Genomic DNA, 14,453 nt, shown 5'->3' with positions numbered 1-14,453 from the left:
TCAAGCTACCCTAAAGCTTACCCATTGACGAGCTAGTAGAGGGACCTCGCGGACCTACAGATCATGGACTCCAACGATCCGAGATTAATCGGCTAAACTCATTAGTCCGATCTAACCGCCATTCGATAACTAATGAGTGATTCCACTAAAACCCATAGCTGAACTCCCCTCACTATAGAAATATTATGTCCACTCGATATAACCATTATTAGTAAGTTAACCTTTCACAGGTTGCTCATAATAAGGGTCGGGTCGAATCTCTGTTTTATCCCCGAAATTACCTCTTGTCCCTTAAGTTCTACTGATCCCCTAATGAACAATTGATTTGTGATCCAATCAACAAATCGAATCCCTTTCAGGTCAATGAGAGGGTGAGGCCTCTTGTTCAAGACCCAGAATAAGCACTTGAAGGGAACAACCTCTCTACTAACCCTAATCAGGTAGGAGTGAATTCCCTCTTGCACCCTATGTTCCCAGCTATTCATCCGGTCTTTTCCCCAAAATGGTAAGCTTATTGAGCAGAGACAATTGGTCTACTCTCATCGTTTGCAGATCAAAGGATAATCTCGAACAAACAGGAGTTCATAGTTAGCTCAGAATTTAGGTTAAGTTACCTAGGTCATCGCTTCGAAATAGTCAGTCTTAAACAGTAAACAACGTTATAAAGTAAGAGTGACAGGTTTCGTGGTCCGATCTTGCACAAAATTCATTTACGCAGGACACCCTCACTCCTCATGTCTCAACATGCACGAATTAGGATCATTTTGTATGTAGCACTTTACAACTCTTTGTAATAACTACATAGTAGACTGCATCTAATAGTGTTACCAGAATAAGGTACCCAACCTTATTCATATACTATAGATCATTTTGACTATTTACTGGAACCTGATCCACTTGTATGTCTCCACATAAAGTTCAAATACTCAAATAATAGTCAAGTGACTTAGGTTTATTGGATTTCTAAAAGAACAATATATTCAACAACAACTTTATTGAATTCTCAGAATAAGTTCTAATGTTTACAAACCACGAGTTTTAGGACATACAACCCAACAAATTGTCGGTCACTTCACAAAGACTGACAACTGCATTCTTCGCACTATAGATATATTTATGTGTCCATTGGATAAAACCAATCAACAATGCGTTGACCATTCACTAATTGCTTGTAAGTACAGTTGAGTCAAATTACCGTTTTACCTTTGTACTTATATCTAACTCCTTAAATACCACCGATCCCTCTAATGAACAATTAGTCATAGTCCAACTATGACTGAACCCCTCTCGAGCCAGGAGAGGGTGAGGCGCCTCACTGTTCAAGCCCCAGAATCAGCCCTTAAAGGACTAATTTATCTTCTTACCCTAACTATAGGGAAGGAGTGAATTTCTTTTTGTATAGTTTTCTTCCCATCTTTCCTATCAGACGAATCCCCAAAATGATAGGTATATTGAGTTGGCGAACTTGGACACTCTCATCCAAACAAATCAAAGGACTACCCTAATGGACAAGAGTTTACAACTCACTCAGGATTAAGGTCAAGTCATCTATGGTCATCCTGGTGAAATGTAAGTCTCTTCTAGCAACAACATTACAAAGAAATACTCAACATTTCGTGATCCGATCTTATACAAACTCTTTGTATAGGATATCCCTACTTATATATCTCCATATGAATGATCAGGATCAGATCATTTGTAAAACTTTACAACAATTATAACATTTACAAAGCGGATCATATCAGTAGTATTACTAAGATAAGACACCCAATCTTATACATATACTATAGACCAGTTAGGTTATCACTTAAACATGATCCACCCATATGTATCCACATACATGTTTAAGTTACATCAAATAATCTTGAATTTTGTTTATTGGATTATTGCATAAGTTTCATAAAATGAGTCAACCATTGATTCAACTGACATATAACTACAAGGCTTTAGGACATACACCCCAACACAAACAACCCCTATCGATCATTGTATCCCTAGTTCCATGATGCCAACACCATCAACATTTCAATTTTTTTCCATCAACACTTAGTATGCTCGAAGATGGTGATGATCAATATGTGATGCATCGACATCGTAACAAGGGTATCAAATTTCAAACTGGGGTCAACCATCAAATGTAAGAAGTTGTGGAGATCATAGACATCATGTGACTCAACAAGGTTGATTTAAGCATAATAGAGGATCTTTTTTTAGTCGGGAATAAGAGCATTGTAGTTATACTCTATCATTGAAAGTTTTTAATTAATAATTGATTAGCTATTTTAGCCATCAAATCATAAAAAAAAATAGAGAGAGTGATTTCGAACCTTTGTCAAATTAGCTTCACTCTACTAATTTATAATTAAAAAAAGCATATTTAACACATAAAAGTTTAAGATAATTAAACACAAGTTTTTTTAAAAAAAAAATCATTGAATTTAACAAAATATTACACCTAATTCAAAACCCGAGTTGAAAAAATAAATACAAACTGTGAATTTGTCAGTTTTTAAAATCATCATTATTTTTAAGATTTGTGTTAGTTCACTAAATTTTAAAATGGTTTCTATCACTTCATATAAATATTTGAATTTGGTAGTTTTTCAAAAACTACTCTTTTTAATTTTTAAATTCAACTTGATGTTTAAAACACTTACAAAAAGTAAATTACATAACAAAGAGATTATATATTTATACAGTTATGAAAAACTTTTTTTGGTCGAATGTAACTAGAAAATCAAATGTTTTTTTTTTAAAAAAAAAATGTAAAATCCTTATTGCAAAACACATCAATTTTTTTCATGAGATATGCTTACCTTCTGATCCAACACACACATCCATAAAACAATAATGAGAAACCAAAATTTTACTTTACATTACAATAATTTACTAACTTTCTAATGTGGTATCTTTTTACCACTAACAAATTCACCAACATATTGGTTCTTTTATTTTGTTTCAATAAACAAACGAAATTGAAAATTAACTTAAACGTAGAGAATGTGACATATTTTTCTTCACATTGAAATTAGAGATTCAAAATCACATAACACCCAAATATTAATCGTACTAAAAAAATAATGGAAACTGAAATGATTAATTAGATGGCAATTTGACATACTTGAGAAACTCTTGATCAACTTCAAACTTGTTCATGTGCTCTTCTTTGAGATGAACATAAATGTCAACTCCATCGCCATCTTTCTTATCAATGAAGACAAAGAGGTTCTTGAATATCAAGGCAGGGGAGCTAATCCACTCGGGTTTACCCCACCCGAAATCGGCATCGTAAATGGGCATCCGACAGAGGCTGGTGAAGGAGCAAGAGATGAGCTCACCGGTGGAGAATTGGGTGGCTGTCTTCTTCATGGAGTCGAGGAATTTGGAGCTTTCTTGAAGTCTTTTGAGATAGTCTTTGTCGATCTTCCCAATTTCTTCCCTCGCTTGCTTCACAAGATCGTAACAGTAGTCGTCGTTCAGAATCTCCTCTGAGGGAACTGCGAATGTGGTTCTGTAATAGTTTCCAAATGCATAATCGGGGATTGGTTGGTCCAGCCTTGACCGTATGTTTACAGAGTGACATACTAGGAATATATTTTTCTTTGATTCACACGTTCCATTCTCCGACTCACCGCTACAAACCTATCAATTATATATTTCAAAACAATTCAACTCTTCCACTTCATAGATATTCTAAAAAAATTATGGTAATGAATTGAGAAGAAGTATACTTGTTTTTTAAAAATAACAAAATAATTTTAATAAAATAGGAAGAAATAGTCTTAATTTTAAAAAAAAATCAAATGATCACAAATTATAATGAAAAAAAAAAAAAACAAACAAACAAAAACAAAATTGTGACGAAAGTGAAACTAATAACTTGTTAATGATTAATGATTAGAACCAAAAATGCTTTTAACCTCAAATTTATCATATACTCTTTTTTCTTTCTTTTATTTATTTATTTTGAAATATACATGTATCGATATATTATTTCTTTCCACATGTGTAGTTATTATACATATTTATTTCTTTTATCGGTCAAAGATTTGAGTGGAGAATAATTTTAAAATGATTAAGAATAAAATATTTTTTAAATTAAAAATTATTTTTTGTCCCTAAAGTTTCATAAAAATAATAATTTAGTCCATAAATAGTTTGTAAAGATTTAGTCTCTATACTATCAATTTTGTAATAATTTAGTCAACTTTAGTATACAACAATTTAGTCTTTGTATTTTTAAATTTGTAACAATTTAGTCTTCAATGTAAACAAGTTTATCAAAATTAGATCTCAATTTTTACTATTTTATGATATATTCGTTATATTTTATAAAAATATTGAGTCTCTAATTATTTTATTAATTTAATTATGCAAGAGATCTCATTAAATCTTAACACTAATTTGTAAAATAGGAACTAAATTGTTAAAAATTTTAAAATACAATGACTAAATTGGGATACATAAAGTTTAAGGACTAAATTATTATAAAATTAAAAGTTTAGGGACTAAATCATTACAATAAAAAATTCATGGACTAAATTGTTATTTTTACAAAGTGACTTTTATATTAAAATAAAAATGAATTTTCAAATTATATTTTAGGTAGATGAAGATTTGAATGATATGAAGATATTATAGTTTGGTTTTATCCCAATAAAATTGATATATGATCTCAAATAAATATACATTTTGAACTAGAAAATATTTAAGTACATTCGCACATAAAGTGTTCAATTATAATTGGTCAAAGATCGTGGATTATTAATTACTTTTTTTTTTTTTAGGTGTTCTTGTAAAGTTGAGTGACTCGTATTAGTTTAGAAACTATGGGACTTACAGCTTTAATGGCGGCAATAAAACGACCATAGATAAAGGTAGACAAGGCCTCAACTCTCGTAGGCCGCCTCTGGTTTTGCATGGCAGCGCACTCTGCATATTTAAGCTCTATACGTTCGACATTCACAGCATCAATCCAAACCGTCTCACCACTCTCTGCCTGAAAATACTCGTTCTCGTGTTGTAAAGCCCGTCTCGCCGGCGGAAACAGCTCCGCCGACGACAAATGAGTCCGTAATGCCTCCTTCTCTCCCCGGCAATACGCCGCCACCCATTAACCACAATGAAAAAAGACAGAGCATCGCTAATCTTATGAGAAATACAGATCCCACAGCAACGCCGCGCATTCGAACACATTCAATGAACCCCATTGAAACTCGTCAAGCTCGTCCAATTCGAACGGAAGAAATTTGTTTAATTCAGAAGGAAACGGCGTGTTCATTACATCAGAGAGTCGGCAGTTGACTCTGGTTTCGATGAAGGGGATACCGTCGTCATTGCAGTCGATGAAAAATTCGTCGTAGTTGACTCTGCCGGCGAGAGGGTAGTAATGGGTCAGGACGTCGGAGAGGGATTTTTTCAGGTGGTTGGCGATTTCGGCGGGGGTGGCGGAGCCGGCGGTGTAGAAATAGACCATCGGGTTGTAGACATCGACGGTGACTTGGTCGAGGAAGGCGAAACTGTAACGGCGGAGGTGCTCCGGCGTTGGGGAAGAGGGTTTAATTGATTCTTTGGAAATGATTTGGATTTCGACGGCCATGGTTGATTGAAATTTGAAAAGTAAAAGAATAATGTGAAGAAGATAAAAACAGGGGAAGGGGTGGAAATGGAAAGCTCTGTTTTGGATCCCAATTTATGGACAAATGCATAAAACTGAGTCAAAGTCGAATGGAGAAGATCACACTTCAACCTAATAATATAATGCCAATTGTTGTATGTTAACTTCTTAAGTAAGCAAAAATATTGATTAAAATTATTTTTTGTTTCGTTGTTTTTCTTTTGAAACTTAAACTTCATTAAAAAAACAAATATCAGATAAAACTGGTTAGGTTTTGATTTATATTTTAATGTGTTTTCTTGAATTTTAAAAGCTAACCTAAGCGTTTATAAATTCTAATTTTTTTTTAATAATAATTTATTGTTTTTTATACAACATATGGAGTAGGGATAGAAAATCTAACATCTGAATTTAAGGTTGATAATACAAATATTATATTGGTTGAATTATACTTATTTTGATTTCCTTTTATAATAATTTATGTTTCGGTCTAAATGCGAGATTTTAATGAATTAAAAATACTTGGATTCTCCCACCCTTTCTAGCCTTTAGGTTCCTTAAAAGAGTTTCACTCAATTGATCTGGATTTTCATGAGCATTGGCATGTCTTGAGTGCTTGTTTCTAGGTTAAGTGAAATAGGTCAATCCAATATCGTAGATTGGGAATGGGGCAATGCCCATGAAGCTCCATGCCACGGCCCGGTGGTTGGCATAATAATAATGACATTTGCAAAGGTTTATATTCAAGTCATAGATCAAGATAACAAGGTGGAAATTCAAACAAAATTGTAACTTCGATAAAAATGGATAAAAATATCATTTTTGGTTTCTGCATTTTGAATTTAGTTTCATTTAAAGTTCATATACTTAATTTAGATATACTTTCAATAAACATTAAATGGGTCGTCATTGATGTTACTTTTTGATATACTTTTTAAAAAATAGAATATACTAACACTTCTTTTATATATCTTATATTGTGTCTTATTATTATTTAATCAAATTTAATAAAAATTAACTTTAAATTACTAAATTTAAAATTTATTAAAAAATATCTTAATTAAATTTAGACAATTAAAAATATAAAAATTAAGAGGATAATATGGTAAATTGTGATTAATTTAATAGAACATGTTTTTTTAATTTCTAATAAAAAATAATATAATGAATCTAGAATAAACAATGTTATCATATGCCATTTAAATTTTTAAACATTATATAAAAATGAACAATTCTACTAATAAGTATACTAACAAGTTTATTTTTATTATTTTTCTTTTTAGGGAAAGTCTACTAACAAGTTTATAAAGGAGAAACAAGATGAGAAAATAAAAGAAGAGAATAGAATGAGAAGGAAAAAAAAAAAAAAAAACTATGATGGCATTATTAGTTACTTTTCATGTATTTAATAATTGGAACAATCATATATAAAATTGAGATTGCTTTATAATATCATACATGATAAGTGATTGACAATAAAGAAAAATTGTTTTAATGAAAATAACATGAAGCGTGGAGATTTTGATAGTTCATATCTTTAATATCAAACTAAACCGATTTGAAGTTTCTTTTGCAATCTTAAAAAGCGAGAATTTTAATTGCTTAAGTTAATTTGATGAAACAACTTATCTATTAAATGAAAATTTTTAGATTTTAATTTTTCTAAAAATTTGGTATCACCCATTTCAAATATATCATTCCATTAACTTATTTTCTCACAATCCCAAATTTTAATTGGTTCAATTATTTATAATAATATTTTTATAAAATCTTTTATAAAATAAATTTAGATGAAACAAAATCAGTTACCATTCAAATTATATATATTCAAATAATTATATTGTAATAAATTATAAATTATTGATATGAAAAATAATTGAAATAATAATCTACTTTCATTCATATAACTAAATTACATAACTTTCGTATTAATATTAATTTTTTCTTATTTAAAATTAAATTTTATCAAATACTTCTCCTATTAAAGTGGAAATGCATTTAGACAGTTATGCCCTTATTCAGAAAGGAAATGGAATAAAAAAATTGAACGTCAACGCTAAAATAAAATTGGATCAGGGTTGACTTTTCCACCGCTAGTTGTATGCATACATACAAAATGCTCACTTTAAAATTACATAATTCTTAATCTTGCTTTGGTTTTTAATGCTTGATATTATTATTATTTTTTTAAATATATTAAAAATTCTCAACTAGCCAAGTCATTCTATAGAACATAATTTATTAGCAAAATGCTGATCTTGTGTTATTTAATCATATTTTATCAACATATTTAAATACATGTTATTTCATCCAAATGACACTCAATGTACTACGTTAATGGGTTTGATAATTAACCATTTAGACCTTATTTTATGATGATTTTCTTTTTGAAATTTGTGCTTATTGTAATATCAAATCTTTAAAATGGCTTTATCCCAAATTATTAGTTAAATTCAAAAAAATAAAAACAAATTTTCAAAAACTATTTTGTTTAAGTTTTCAAAATTTGATTTGGTCTTCTTTCAATACTAGCAAAAGATATTATATATAAAGAAACTATAATATATAAATAATATTGTAATATGATTGACTAATTTATTACTGGCAAAACTTGAGCAACATTTCGTATATGATGTTAAATATAATGTTTCATAGGCAGATTCTAGTAGAATATTTTTTCCTTAACTATCGATTATGTGTTGTTCAAATTTGCTAACATTTTTTTCTTTTTTTTAGAGAATATTTTCTCCTTTCTTGAATCTACTCAAGGTCATGCTATACATACATATATTGTGGTCTTGGTTTTTTAGGATCAACCCTTTTATTCGGAAAGTAGATATTAAGGGTTTAAGAGTTTGTTCAAAGTAATGCAATGTTTGTAATCTTGGTGTACCTTGATGTTGAGGGTGTTGCCGATTTTTATCTAGACTAGGTTGGAGTGTCATCATTGGTTGTATGCAATGTTTGTGATTGAAAAAAAAAGTTTATCTCATATTCAAGGTGAGCCTAAGTTTTCCATTGCATTGAAAGGTTCTCATATTAAGTTTGGGAGAAACTTATTCGTGAAGGTGATGGATGCTCACACTTAAGGAGAGCTTAAGTATATTGTGTTGAAGGGATCTCATACAAAATTTGGGCGAAACTTTATTATAGAACTAAGGAGAGTTCAAAATTAGGGAAAACCTAAATTGAAACTAAAAGTAAATTGTACGTGAATTATTGGAGATGGAGTCTATCACATAAGTACTTTATTGTAATTGCTACTCTTTATATAGTGAAATTTATTTTCATTAGACATACAACCACTAGGAGTATGTGATGTTATACCTAAATGAGTTATCAAGTTTTTGTATCTCTTTTATCACTGCTGTTGTTTTTTGATATTAAGCTATTATATTCGTCAGTACTCATGTTATAACATGGTGCTTGATTTTTGTATGCTGGATTAGATCCACTTTAATTTCAATTGGTATTAAAGGGACTCTATCCTCTGGATATCTTGTTCTTGAATTGATATTTTAAGTCATAATGGACACTAATAAAGAAGGCGGATCAAGAAGTCCTCATATTCATAAAACAATAAATTTAATGACAAATCAAATCATTTACGGAGAGAAAAAAGAAAACTTACCTTACATTGCAGTTATTACGTGCTTTGTGTTGTGGTATATTTTTCTACGACTAACTAACAAATTCACAAACAAACAATACGTTTTTTTTGTTATTTGTTTATTTTGTTTCAATAGAAAAACAAAATGAAGAATTAAGTTGGAGCAGATAATGTGACATGTACTCTTTCACATTGATGTTAGAGATGAGATCCACATACCACCCCAATTTTGGTTGTTGTACTAAAAGATAATCGACGTTGAAATGATTAATTAGAAGGCAACTTGGCATATTTGAGGAACTCTTCATCAGCTTCAAACTTATTCATGTGCTCTTCTTTGAGATGAACATAAATGTCAACTCCATCGCCATCTTTCTTATCGATGAAGACAAAGAGATTCTTGAAGATCAATGCTGGGGAGCTGATCCACTCGGGTTTGCCCCACCCAAAATCGACATCGTAAATGGGCATTCGACAGAGGCTAGTGAAGGAGCAAGAGATGAGCTCACCGGTGGAGAATTGGGCGGCAGCCTTCTTCATGGAGTCGAGGAATTTGGAGCTTTCTTGAAGCCTTTGGAGATAGTGTTTGTCAATCTTCCCAATTTCTTCCCTCGCCAGTTTCACAAGATCGTAACAATAGTTGTCGTTAAGAATCCCCTCTGAGGGAACTGCAAAAGTGGATCTATAGTAGTTTCCGAATGCATATTCAGGGACGGGTGGGTCCAGTCTTGAGCGTATGTTTACAGCGTGACATACTAGGAATATCTTCTTCTCCGATTCTGAGCTTCTATCCTCCATCGAAACCTATCATACATAACACAAAATTAACCAATTTTAATTTCGTCCTCCTTATAATACACTCTCTAAATTCATTTTCTTCCGTTTGATAACCATTTTGTATTTTCTTTTTGTTTTTAAAAATTAAGTCTATAGACACTACTTTCATCTCCAAATTTCTTCATTTCTTATCTATTTTTCTACCAATAGTTTAAAAAACTCAGTCAAATTTTGATAACTAAAAAAAGTAGCTTTCAAAAAGTTGTTTTTGTTTTTGGAATTTGGCTAAGAATTCAACTATTATACTTAAGAAAGATGCAAATCATGGTAAAAAATGTACATGATATAAGCTTAATTTTCAAAAACAAAATGGTTACCAAACGAAATGGTTGGTTTTTAATTTTTGAAAATTAAGTCAACTTCATCTAAATTTTTTATAATAATTGCATCTTTCTTAAATACAAAGTTGAATTCTTAGCCAAATAAATAAAAAAAAGACAATTTTATAGGCCTAATTTTAAAAAATCAAAAACGAAAAAAACGAAATAGTTACAAAAACATGTCTTGATATTTAAAATTTAGTTGGTAACGATTTAGCTTGTAATTTGAAATCTGTAATAATTTAATTCATGACCTTTAATAAGTAACCATTTAAGTTTCTATATTTTCAAAATTTTTATGATTTAGTATTTTCTTAAAAATCCAATTAAGTGCCAATTTTTATTACATAATGACTTAATTTTTATAATATATAAATAAATTTTATTTTCGATTAGTTTATTGACTACATGAGTACGAAATTTCATTAAATTTTAATAATATTTTTCAAAATAATTAATAGGGATGTTTGAAAAATCCAATGACCCAAACCTGATTAACCCAACCTAACTTGTATGATTTATGATGGTTTAGATTCAAATAAATGAAAACTTTATGGTTGGGTTGGATTGGGTTGACTCATTAGTTTATCAAAAATAACTCGAGCCAACCCTAACTTTTATTAATATTAAAAAGTATGTTTTCCTTTTTTCTATTTGCAATACAATTATACATACATAAATTTATTTTAATTTTACTTAATTTCATGATTTTGTTTTAGATTTTTATTATACACGAATTATTTAAAATAATTCTTTTAACACTATGGAAATAAAATTTTCATAATATAATTAAAATTGATTTCCAACTCATTTCAATATCGGAAGATAATTAAACAAGATCTTTTACATATTAACATGTTACTTTAAAAAAAAATAATTAAATTTGAGTTGAGTAACCTAAATCAATTCCACTCAAATATTTTATGATTTGGGTTTAATTTAATTCATTATTAAAATATAGTTATTTGGATCAGATAAGTTGAATCTAAATGTACTTTACCCCAACTTAACCCATAAATCTCTACGGCCAAATCATTAAAAAGACTAAATTGTGATTGTAATGCACATAGACTAATTTGTTTCAAAATTTAAAAAAAAAAAAAAAAAAAAAGCATAAACTAATCCATTACCAATTAATGTTAAGCCATTTATGAAAAAAAGCGTTCTTGTAAGCTTGAGTGAGCTCGTATTTGTGTAGAAAGCTTAAGGACTTACGGCTTTAATGGCGGCAATAAAACGACTATAGATGAAGGCAGACAACGCCTCAACTCTCGATGCCCGCCTCTGGTTTTGCATGGCAGGGCACTCTGCATATTTAGCTCTAATACTTTCAACATTCACAGCATCAATTTGATACCGTCTCGCCACTCTCTGCCTGAAAATACTCGTTCTCGTGTTGTAAAGCCCCGTCTTCGCCGGCGGAAACAGCTCCGCCGACGACAAATGAGTCCGTAATGCCTCCTTCTCTCCCCGGCAATACGCCGCCCACCCATTAACCACAATGAAAAAAGACAGAGCATCGCTAATCTTATGAGAAATACAGATCCCCACAGCAACGCCGCCGCATTCGAACACATTCAACTGAACCCCCATTGAAACCTCGTCAAGCTCGTCCAATTCGAACGGAAGAAATTTGTTTAATTCAGAAGGAAACGGCGTGTTCATTACATCAGAGAGTCGGCAGTTGACTCTGGTTTCGATGAAGGGGATACCGTCGTCATTGCAGTCGATGAAAAATTCGTCGTAGTTGACTCTGCCGGCGAGAGGGTAGTAATGTGTCAAGACGTCGGAGAGGGATTTTTTCAGGTGGTTGGCGATTTCGGCGGGGGTGGCGGAGCCGGCGGTGTAGAAATAGACCATTGGGTTGTAGACATCGACGGTGACTTGGTCGAGGAAGGCTAAACTATAACGGCGGAGGTGCTCCGGCGTTGGGGAAGAGGGTTTGATTGTTTCTTTGGAAATGATTTGGATTTCGACGGCCATGATTGATTGAAATTTGAATAGTGAGAGAATAATGTGAAGAAGATAAAAACAGTGGAAGGGGTGGAAAATGAAGCTCTGTTTCGGATGCCAATTTATGGACAGAGTGCATGAAACTAAGTCAAAATCCAATGGAGAAGATAACACGTCATCATAATAATATAATGCAAAATTTATTTATTTATTATTATTGAGAACTCAATTTTATTTAATTATCTTGAATCTGTTTATATATATATATATATATGCATTGCGCTTTCTTTCCGCCTCACCTACTCCCTGTAAGAATGATTGCCACCAAAGTATAATTTAAAATTACAATTAACACAAATTTCAATTTTGTCCCCCTTACACAATTTAATTTAATTATATTAACTTCCATTTTTACTTATGGGTTAAAAAACACTTTTAGTCCCAAAACTTTTATAGAGGTAACAATAATTTTTTTTTTTTTAACGATTTAGTCCATGTGTTTTCAATTTTGTAATAATTTAGTCCCTGAATTTTAGTATGTAACAATTTATTTCTTGTACTTTCAAATTATAATAATTTAGTCCCTCAAGTAAAAAAAGTCATCAAAATTAGATGTCAAATTTTAATACTTTATGATGTAAACTTTGTATTTTGTAAAAATATTAAGTCTCTAATTAGTTTAGTGGTTTATTTATGTATGAAATCTCATTAACCCTTAATATTAATTTCTATAGTATAGACTAAATCGTTACAAATTTTAAAGTTTAAGGACTAAATTGTTACATACTAAAGTATAGGGACTAAATTGTTATAAAACTAAAAGTATAGGGACTAAATCGTTACAAACCGAAGTTTGGGGACTAAATTATTACTTATATGAAAGTTTAGTAATTAAAAGTGATTTTTAACCTTTTTTTTTTTTTTTTTTAAATTTTGTGTGAGACCATGTATATCCTGGTGCCAAAGTGATTTGCGAGTTTATTATTATTATTTATAACAACTTATTTATTTTTATTTTTTATATATATACTATTATCGAACAAATAATATTACGTTATCAAGCAAATAACATCCCAAAATTTTTTAATTTTTTTTGGATTTATCAACAAATAATATCCTAAAATTTTGAGTTTTTTTATTGATACCTTATCGAGCAAATAACATTCAATTTCTTTTTCAATTTTTTTATAGATACCGTTATCGAGAAAATAACATGATAATCACTATTGGAGCTGAAGTTTCTCCCACCAATTCTTTACTTCTAAAAAGTTTTCCCTCCAATTTTGAAAAAAAAATCCATCAATTTATTTTTCTTTGATTTGATTTGATTTTCTTTACCCAGAAAGAAAGAAGAAGAGGAAAAAAAACAACAATAATCAATAAGTCGAAGAAGCACATGACAAAAGAGAACACAGCGAAGATTGACGCAGTCTTAATCAACAGAGGCGACAGAAAGGCTAGGCTCGCCGACCAGTTTGGACATGAGAAAGGCAGCCACGCCAAGTTGATAACAGGCAGAAATGCACGTTATTACAGTGCTAAGTCATAAAACAATGTAGGATTGCGATGATAAAAATATACAATATTGCGTCCAAAAGCATTAAGTTCACAATATTGCGGTCACATGTATCCACGCATTAAAATAGCTAACTTGTGTATTTTTGTGCAGAAAATGCGTTGCCGCAAGGTGGAAATGCGATCCAAAGAAATCAACGACCGAGCGCATTAAGAGATTGCGTTAACGCAAGGATATGCGATCATTTGCACACACGTTTATCTGCTCAAGAAGGTTGCCGCATAGAGCCGGCGCATCTGGGTGAAAAGCGTAATAAATCACGATGGGACAAAAAGCCAATGACGGTCGATTCTGAATTAAGTTGACAAGTCGTTAACTTGTAGCAAGTACACTCAACTTTTCGGTGACAAATATTTGGCGCATCAGACAGAGAATTAATGTCATCCCATCAGTGCAATCATAAGAGAGAAAAAGCCTTTCACCCTGAAGCTCTATAAATACCAGAGGTCACCTTCAGTGAAGGAGTTCATTCAATTAGAGAATTTTCCCTATAGATACTTAACCTTGTTCATAGTCTTCTTATACTTAGAAGGAGGAGAG

The 14,453-nt window shown here is 31.1% G+C and overlaps 1 protein-coding gene and 1 pseudogene across 1 annotated transcript; both read right to left on the bottom strand.

Annotated features, from left to right (window-relative positions):
* Positions 1-3,096: 3,096 nt before the first annotated feature.
* LOC120082196 lies at positions 3,097-5,748 on the bottom strand (annotated as a pseudogene).
* A 3,746-nt stretch (positions 5,749-9,494) lies between these two features.
* LOC120082231 (stemmadenine O-acetyltransferase-like) lies at positions 9,495-12,367 on the bottom strand. Its single transcript, XM_039037507.1, has 2 exons — positions 11,600-12,367; positions 9,495-10,031 (listed from the first exon to the last, which is right to left on the bottom strand). The coding sequence occupies exons 1-2, from the start codon at positions 12,365-12,367 to the stop codon at positions 9,495-9,497; spliced, it is 1,305 nt and encodes a 434-aa protein (XP_038893435.1).
* Between the last annotated feature and the right edge of the window lie 2,086 nt (positions 12,368-14,453).

The sequence above is a fragment of the Benincasa hispida genome, chromosome 7 (assembly GCF_009727055.1).
Source record: "Benincasa hispida cultivar B227 chromosome 7, ASM972705v1, whole genome shotgun sequence".
Lineage (NCBI taxonomy): Eukaryota > Viridiplantae > Streptophyta > Magnoliopsida > Cucurbitales > Cucurbitaceae > Benincasa > Benincasa hispida.
Note: the sequence above shows the minus strand (reverse complement) of the source record. Positions and strands in the feature narration are given on the sequence as shown.

Bases quoted from the DNA above. Each gene is read 5' to 3' on its own strand.
- LOC120082231 (XM_039037507.1), bottom strand. From the start codon at position 12,367: ATGGCCGTCGAAATCCAAATCATTTCCAAAGAAACAATCAAACCCTCT. The intron at 10,032-11,599 runs GTAAGTCCTTAA...TATGTATGATAG, and splicing joins TTATTGCCGCCATTAAAGCC to GTTTCGATGGAGGATAGAAG.